The sequence below is a fragment of the Suillus subalutaceus genome, assembly GCF_016647625.1.
Source record: "Suillus subalutaceus strain FC151 chromosome Unknown DFJ58scaffold_290, whole genome shotgun sequence".
Classification (NCBI taxonomy): Eukaryota; Fungi; Basidiomycota; class Agaricomycetes; order Boletales; family Suillaceae; genus Suillus; species Suillus subalutaceus.
This window is the reverse complement of record NW_024540539.1, coordinates 10568-19920: the sequence shown is the minus strand read 5'-3', so window position 1 is coordinate 19920 and position 9353 is coordinate 10568. Positions and strand designations below refer to the sequence as shown.

Below are 9353 nucleotides of genomic sequence, written 5' to 3'. Positions count from 1 at the left end.
GAACTCGGATATGAACAGAGTACAAGGATCAATAAGCAAGACGGAAACTGAGATAACCGAAGTCCGGAGTCAAGGGGATTACCATAAGGAGATAGATGCTGATTTAAGGTTTGGGCCTCAGATATGAGTATATGTCGGATCCGGAGGTCTAGAGATATCGGATGAAGCGTCTGGATACCGGATGAGCGGATCCAGAGATCTAGGTGAATACGAGACTAGGATATGGATCATGGATATAGACCGATAGTCTAGGGAAGGTAGAGTCCGAGATGGAATGAGCTCGGATCCGATAGGACTAAGGGTGGATGGAGCAGGCTTAGCTGCGGAGGTCCGAAGGTATTGATATATGGATGTACGAAGGTGTACGGATCCAAACCGATAGTGGACTGGAGGACTGAAGGCATGGATAAGAGTATGGAGTCATGGATAAGGGTATGGAGGTCCGGATGTGCATCTGGAAGGCGTCTGGAAGGCGTGGGAACATCATCGGACGAAGGTCTGGAATACGGGATATGACACCACCTCCACCTCCACTACCTCCACCCTCTTCATCATCTTGCTTCATTGAGAAGTCCATAAGCTCTGGCTTCCTTGATATCACCATGGTGTTACTAGCAGGATTATGGACAGCATCCTGATAGGCAGCAACAACAATGTGTCCAAAAAAGTCTTACAGATCCAGCACCAAAGAAACTTGAAACAGATCTTGGATTCCAGCCTTCTCCAGAGTAGGCATATCCTGGTCCATCAGAATGGTTGAGGGAACCCCTATCTGAGCTCTGGACTGTGCTGCTTGGGCAAATTGTTTGATGATGGTAGAATAGTTGGAGTGAGGGATAGGATGAACTCCCACAGCCAGGACCACATCCACAAGATTCTTGTCATGAGCTAGAATATTATTCAAATCTGGTTTTTCCTCTTCACAAACCACAATATTTGGACGCATGATGCCCTGGTGTCCATGGGTGTTGTAAAGTTTGCAGGTGGTGCATATAGGTAGCCCATCGGAAGCAGATTGATTCAGAAAAGTGGCTGATTGCACCATGTGGCGCCCAACAGTGCAAGACATCTGATCCAGATGTCCCAGCAATGGAATGCATCTTGGACAATCAGGTTGACCTATCTGAGATGACGTTGGAAGTCCAAAGAATAACACTCCAGCGGTCTTTTCCATGGCATCGATATTTTTCAGGGTCTGAAATACCAAAGATGACTGTGCCTGGTCCTACAGATGCAATGATGTGTGAGATACTCTTAAAGACATGTAGAGCCTTGTATCATACCTGCCATATTATAGGATGCAGTAAATTAAAAGGATCCGATAGGGACTGGCATGAAGATCTGATAGCAACAGGAACAGATACACCTGGACCTGCAGAAAGAGTTAGATGCAATAGGATTTCTTGAGCATGAAACTTTCAAGAGGTGGACTTAATCATACCACAAATGACCACTAGATTTTTGGCATTTAATATGATCGCCAGAAGTTTTTGAACCTCTTCACTTCTAGGGGTCTCCAAGACCAAATTGCTCATGGGTGTATCATTAGATATTGATGATTCAGAATGATTCAAGGATGAGGGAATTTTGGGTTTTTTAGAACGGGTATACACCATGACCATCCTAAGGCTCCCATGTCAGCAAATTCGTCTAGAATATAGTTGACCCTTCAGACTTACTTGACTTTCTCAATGGCTTTCAATGCAGATTTCTTTGTAGGGTCACATTGGATCAGAGTACACATGAGAAATCCAGGTTTGAGAGACCATCCATTGCCATCATGATGAATAGACCACAAGACCAGGTGTCTTTTTGTTTTTGATCAGCCAGTGAGGTGTGATGGTGGACTGGCCAGTCTTTGAATCTTTGTTCCAGTGATTTAATCTCTGGATAGGTTTCATGTTTTAGCTAGTATTCCAGGCCAGCAGCTGCATGCACCAAATCCTGATAGAAAAATCATGACTTCAGATGCCCACATATTGTACATCAATTAAACATTCTACTGACCTTTTGAGCCCAGGCAGGACGGATTCCCAGGCTATCAAAGAAACCTATTTTATGGATTGACCAGTCCACCCAACCTAGGACCCAGTGAGAGGGGCTTCCTCCACACAGAGGAAAAACCCAATGCTTGCAGGCAAGCATTCTACATTTGGTTGTCTGGGTCAAAGGGACTGGCAAGATTAAGTTTATAAACCCCAGTTGGAAGCATATACTAACTACAGAAACAATGTTATCCAGGGTTGTTGCTCCACATGAAGTTTTTTTGCGTATCATGTGGGAGACCAGTGAACTGATGATTACACATCCTGCTTTCTTCAAACTGTCATATCTGTTAGGTACAAGAAGAGTATATGCATTCATGACAGTGCTACAGATCCTTTCCCTTGGATATCTCAGGCAATCCAGGTCCTCCTCTACAACCTCAATGCCTCCTATGCACCATGATAGTAGGCTCTTGGACAAGGATGTTTTACTGGATGCTTGTAGGGATGATTGTATTGCATCATCCAGTTCTATATCTTGCTTGATCCTGCACTGGTTCAGAGTGGTTGGAGAAGGTAGTGGATCAAGATCAAGATCTGACATGATTATTGCCTGTCTTGTTTAAAATGTGTTGAGGAATTGAAGAATTAGCAAAATTATGAAGGAAGCCTTGAAAATGGCAAAGCAAGCTGAGATCCAGCAGGTCTAAGGTGACCCACCCTAACCATCTAGTGGACCTGAGTGATAGGCAGTCATTCAAATCTTCAACTTGGTGAAGTAATCCTGAATTCAGAGATCAGAAGAACTGTCATATACCATATACCTGGATACAGATCCGAAGATCTGGATCTCAGATCTGATCTAGATGCGATGGATATATCTGTCGTCCGGTCCACAGATCCGATCTGATTCTTATTTTATGTCCTGTTTATATAACTCTAACTATCGTTCATCTCCTTTCGGGATTCCTGTACACCAGTATACCGGTGAAGGATCTTCAACTCAGCTGAGGGTGCAGCTGATATAATTGTTGAAGGGAGGAAAATATGAGTGCGATATGTTCGTCCCTTAGGGGAAGCGGAGAAAGCAAATATCCACTGGTCAACTCTAGGGGGAATGCGCAAAGCGCGTGATAAGGCGAAAGTGTGGGAACAAAGGCGCTATAGGCGCGCGAAGCGCGGGAAAGTCGCGCGTCGAAAAGCGGAACTGGGTGAAAGCGGTATGCGAGCGATAGTGAGATGTTAAGACGTGTACTGAGATGCTGATAAGACAACTGATGCGGATATGGCCACTAGAGCTAACTGCTACTAGGGCTTGCGATGATTTATTCAAAACATAATAAAAACTCGGAGATGGTGACTGTCTATGATGATGGTGGTCCGTGGTAATGTGTGTTGTCTCCAGTAAAAAATGTGTAATGAAAAATGTGTACCAAGTGAAAATAAACATGGTACGATGTTGAAATAAATGATAAATGGAGAAATGCATACCTGGGAACTTGGTTGGACATGGGAAAACACAGTGGGAAGTCAGGCGCCCTATAGCACTTAGGCGCGGGAAAGTTCGCCTAAAGCGCGCGCAAGTCGCAGAAGTGTCGCCTATGTCGCGGAAGTGTCGCCTAAGTTGCGCGCGTCGCGCGAACGTCACGTTTATCGCGCAAGTGTCGCGTTGCATGCATATTACTGTAGACTCGACCTATGTTGCAATATATGCCATTGTGAGGCTACTCAGGATCGAGTCTCTACATCTCCTGGGGGCTTAAATTCTGAGTGTCCCCACTCAGTGCATCAAGTGGTGAACTCAAGCGAAGTTGTGATGGGGGTATGTGATGCGAGAGGAGTGTACTGCGAGCGTGTCTGAGGCGAATGTGATGAGGCGAGACTGGCAAAACAATGGCGCACTAGGCGCGGGAGAGGCGCAGGCGTAAGGTGTCATAGGGGCGTGAAAGCGCGGTAGAACAGCGGAATGCGCGAAGTGACTCTGGTGTGTGCAAACACAATCAAAAGCTTGGGGATGTGATGGTGACAACTGCCTGAATGATATGGAGATGACTGCAATGAGGCGAGAGTGATGTGTGTATGCGCGTGAATAAGGCGTCATAGGCGCGCGAAGCGTGGGAACATTCGCGCTTATGAAGCGGAAGTGCGCGAATGCGGTATTCAAGTGATAGCGACTCTTCAAGATGGCGTAAGGATGCGAACTCATGATGACAATAGATGGCTGATGATGCGAGTGTGGTGTGAATGTGCTGTGTAAGGCGCGGGAACATTCGCGCTTGAGGCGCCTGAGGTGCGCGGATGTGCGTGATAAGCGCGAATGTCGCGTATGCCGCATAAGCGTTGCATAGTGCAGGGAAGGTGAAGAGGCGAATGTCCAGTGATATCCAAGGTGTGGAAGGCGAAACTGCGTGTTGAGGAAGTGGTCCAACCCATGTCCAAACCAAGTCCCACTAGGCGCGCTATGAAACAGGTGCTAAGGGAATGAATGACATGAGTAAAAATATAAGTGAAAAAGCGAAAGTGAAATGGTAAACTTTGCGGATGTCCTGTCCGTCTTGTCTTCTTCGTGCAACTATCAACATCCATGTCCTTCTATGCGCTAAGCGCGAAAAAAGCGCGCGCGCGAGGCGCGTAAGGCGCGGGAATTAGGCGATAAGTGCGAGAATGAGGCGCTATAGGGGAGCATTCTAAGGTAATAATGTGCATGGTGCCACAGCATGCGTTAGAAGCAAAAATAATATCCTACTGGGTGAGGTGGGCACGAGTCTATGGGTGTTTTGTTGTTTTTCTTGTTTTCTTCTAAGCGGATCTATAAGTGTATATATCAGTGTGTTATTAGTGTTAAGGGCGATGTAATGATAATAAAAATGAAAGGTGAAAAGCGCTGGATGAAAACCAGGGTAAAACAAACTATATCCTATGAAAAACATGGTATATGCTGATGTTTGCGAAATGATGGTTGAAGCGGTTGAAGCGGATGAGGCGCGAGGCGAAGGCGCGTGAGGCGACAGTGGTAGGCGACAGGAAATGATGTGATCTTCATCTTCAAGACTCTGCAACAACTTCTTCAACCGGGCATGAGCTGAATCTTCTGCAAAACTCGCGATAGCGGCGGACTAGTGACTGGAGGGATGAATTCTTGCACTTGGTGGCGCCTATTAGGCGCGCGCCAAGGCGAGGCGAGGCGAGGGTAGTAGAGATGCACTACAGCATGATAGGCTGCAGGCGACGCTGGCACGTTAGCGCGTTTAGGCGCGAAAATGATTATATCCTCTGAATTTGCGAGGATAGGCTGATATACTGAAAACGCGTTAGTGAAAGATGAATATGAAGCAAGATTAGGCGCGAATAAGGCGCAGATGATGAGTATGGACGATTTATCAAGGCGCCATAGGCGCTTGGTCATGAATGGTTGGTGTTTGATAGAAAATGAAAAGGTGATATGGACGCGATAGGCGAAAACGCGAAAAATGCGAATAAGGACAAATGATGTGAAGTTAATTGTAATGATGGATGCTGTAGGCGGATGTGTACATGCCAGGCGCGCGCCTAAGTCGCGCCTGAATGGCTGATTGAAATATAAGTCATGATGAATGCAAGGAATGCGATTTAAAAGTGATAAGGTGGTAAAAACGCGATCGAGGGAAAACTTTGGTGTAATGATGGGCGCCTTCGGCGCGAGAATTAAGGCGTTAGGCGCGCGACTGTGGCGCCTAAGTGAGGGAATGATGGTGAGCTTGATTGAAGGGGAAAGCAAAGTATTAGCAACTGATAAAAAAACTCCTTGAGAGCGAAAAATGCGAAACAAGTGAAAAAGGCGAAAAAGGCGAAGGTTGAATGTACATTGCCTCTAGGCGCGCGAACTGCACGATTTCAGGCGCCATAGGGTGCACTGGAGGCGCGTCAGGGTCGCCTGAGACATGATCTATATGGTGAGTGGGTGATGTGATGCAAGGATGTTTGACTGGCAAGCGGAAGTCACTGAAAGCGGAACACGCAATATGCACGGTATTGTCAGTAACAAGCAGATTTACCAGAGACAAACTCTGGTCAAGGTATGGCGCATTTTGGAGCTCTGGCACTGCAGGATGCTCCTGAATAGGCGCGCTAAAATGCGATGGGGTTTGAGGGTCGTTGTTGATGATGGGTGATGCGATCTCCTCTAGTGGCGCGTTTAGCGCGTTCGCGATAGCGGTAGGTGCTTGTACTTCTTGCTGGGGTAAAAACAACTTCGCCCAACTGATCTTCTGGGTCGCTTTGAAGCTCTGTAGGTTCGCCTACAATAGGCGCCTCGATATGGGCTGGTGCGAAAGCGATTTCAATGATACAGTGGCTCAAAAAACCGTCCGTATGTTTTGGCATTTTTCACTATCTATAATATTGTGTGAGAACAAACAAATGCCTCAAAAACATGCTTATACCACATTGTAGTATGGCTTCAGGGCTTTCATTTGAGCCCTACACCGTGGGAATCGGTGGAGATATGGTGGAGATACAAGGCTCACAAAATGGTGACTCATGCGGACAGTTTTTTGACTCAAGTATTTTACAGTAATAACCAGGTATTCTAGTATTTTGTATGACCTCCCTTGGCTTTAATTACTGCCTCTATCCTTCTAGGCATACTCTCAATTAATTTCTGGCAATCCTCAGCTGTGATCTTCCCCCATTCCACTGCTACTCTCTCCCAAAGCTCCCATACTCCTTTAGGGGGGTTTTCATAGGCTTGAAGCTTTTTCTTGAGTGTTCCCCAGAGATGTTCAATGACATTGACATCAGGAGACTGTGCTGGCCAGTCAAGAACATTGATGTTATGTTCTTCAAACCATTCCCTAGCTCTTCTGGATGTGTGCTTGGGATCATTATCCTGTTGGAAAATGATATCTTCTTCATCAATCCCTGATTCTGCCAAGCTAGGCAGCAAGTGGTCATTTAAAATGTCCACATACTGCTCAGCATTCATCTTCCCCTCAACCTCAGGAAGCATTCCCACACCATTCCATCCCATACAGCCCCATACCATTAAAGAACCTCCTCCAAACTTGACAGTCCCATTAACCTCTCTGTCTGTTAGGCCATCTCCCTTCTTTTTCCATACATACACCTTCCCATCTGACCCAATCCTATTGATTTTGGTCTCATCTGACCATATAACATGCTTCCAGTCCTCTACAGTCCAGTGTTGATGAGCTAAGGCAAAGGCTAGTCTTCTCTGCCTATGTTTGATGGAGAGAAGAGGCTTTTTCTTCTTTGTTACTGCCTTGAGATGAGCTGCCTTGAGAACATTCCTCACAGTTTGTGAAGAGACAGGGGTAGTGATGGTGGAATTGATATAATGGGTGGCTTGGACAGCATTATCAGCCTTTCCTGTAGTGATATGTTGGATAATAGCCCTTTTGTCAGTAGAGGTAAGCTTGGATGGACGTCCTCCACAAGAGTTTTCCTTGTCTGGGTGGCTTTCTTTGATGAACTTGGCCACAGTGGACTTGCATATTCCAGTTCTAGAGGAAATTTGGCGAGCAGAGAGGCCAGCATAAGACAGAGAGAGGATATTATCTCTTTGAGCAGAGGAGATGGCTTTCATGGTGATTATGACTATGATACATGAGATATTCTGGTTTATATAGTTAGATATAGTCATAAAATAACATAATGACACCACTTTATAATTTATATAATAGTGGCATGATTTTTATGGTGTCATAAATAATGATTTATATAGTTTTAATATACACTCAAAAACTGTCCACATGAGTCATCATTTTATAAGCCTTATATCTCCACCATATCTCCGCCGATTCCCACGGTGTAGGGCTCAAATAAAAGCCCTGAAGCCATACTACAATGTGGTATAAGTATGTCCTTGAGGAATTTGTTCATTCTCACACAATATCATAGATAGTGAAAAATGTCAAAACATGCGGACAGTTTTTGAGCCACTGTAGGCGATGCTGGAGTAGGCGGAAGGGGAATGGTTTCGCGTGTTTCGTTGTACTTGGCGCCATGACTGCAACTGCTGGCTGATCTAAGGCGCGTTCTGGTTGCTGAGGTGCGCCTACGAGTGGCGCTTCATGGTGCGCTTCAAGGGGCGGAAGCGGAATAGTGGATTGCGCGCTAGTAGGGCGTGTATAGCGGCGCTCAATGCCACATTCTGGGTACATGAACAAGGCGGAATTAGCGAACTCTTCGTAGTTGTTACCTTTGTAGTACTGAAACAGCTCTCTCTCGTTAGGCGCAGTATACTTCAAGGCATACTTGATGATGTCCTTATCTGACAGCCCAAGTGGTTGCGCGAGTCGTTCTACTGACTCCAGGAAGTTGACCAGTTGGGTGTAGTCACCTCCAAAACGTGGAGCAGCGCTGCAGGTGCGCAAAGGCATGCCAAAGGAATCTACTGGCGTGTTCATGGTGTGAAAGCGAAGGGGGCGTAAATCACGAATTTCGCGATTTAGGCAGAAAAGCGGAAAAGGCGGATATGCGGATGCGCGGAATAGGCGGAATAGCGAAAGGCGGAATAGGCGGAAACGCGATAATGTGAATACGGCGAAAATGTGGGAAGCGGATATGCGGATAGTGGAGTAGAGTGGAATGGAGTTGGATATGTGTGGATGTGCTGACTGATCCCCTCGCGGTGGGCTCCAGTTGAAGGATCTTCAACTCAGCTGAGGGTGCAGCTGATCAGGGTGCGGAAATTTGATAGAAGCGGTGGACACAATCGATGAGCCAGAACAGTGGGTGGAAGTGTAAACACGCTGGTGGTCACGATCAGTGGAGTAGAACAATGCAAGGAATAATAGGCACGCGGTGGTCGTGAAGAGTGGGTCAGGGTCAATGGAAGTGTGGGCTAGATCGCAATTCCCTATAAGAACCCTCCAACCTTTCCTTCATCCGCTCCTTCATCTCATAATTCCTACCATGTCTTCCTTCACCTTTTCAGAAGTCGTCAACCCCAATGTCGACAAGCTGCAATGCACTTTTGCTGATCTGCACCTCAAACATCTGTCGAAGATCCCTGGCCACATGAGGATAAATTGGTGTAGTCGCAGCCACCATCCTTTCCACATCCTGGGATTTCAGGTATCAGCTGGAGATAATGATGGACAGATGTCATAAATGCACAGCGGCGTGAGTAAAGAGCAATCTGATGTGGGATGTATCCATCACTTCCATACCAGCATAGCCTGTATAGGTGTCTCCAGGCTTGCCCCCAGTAGGTTTCCTGGAGCCTACTAGATGCATCTTACTCCATTCAAATTGGCGGAACTGGCTGCCCCGTTTGATGGCTTTGGTTTCCTTTCCGGCAGAGGATTCATAATGGATCTTCTGAAAGTCCTCATAAGAAAATGTGTCAAAGGAAACTCCTGCCAA

At 46.3% G+C, this 9353-nt stretch overlaps 1 protein-coding gene across 1 annotated transcript; it reads right to left on the bottom strand.

Moving 5' to 3' along the window:
- Window positions 1-7757: 7757 nt before the first annotated feature.
- Window positions 7758-8392, bottom strand: DFJ58DRAFT_736731 (uncharacterized protein; the record flags this gene model as incomplete). Its single annotated transcript, XM_041386838.1, has 2 exons — window positions 7758-7824; window positions 7872-8392. The coding sequence occupies 2 exons, from the start codon at window positions 8390-8392 to the stop codon at window positions 7758-7760; spliced, it is 588 nt and encodes a 195-aa protein (XP_041235508.1).
- Window positions 8393-9353: the final 961 nt, after the last annotated feature.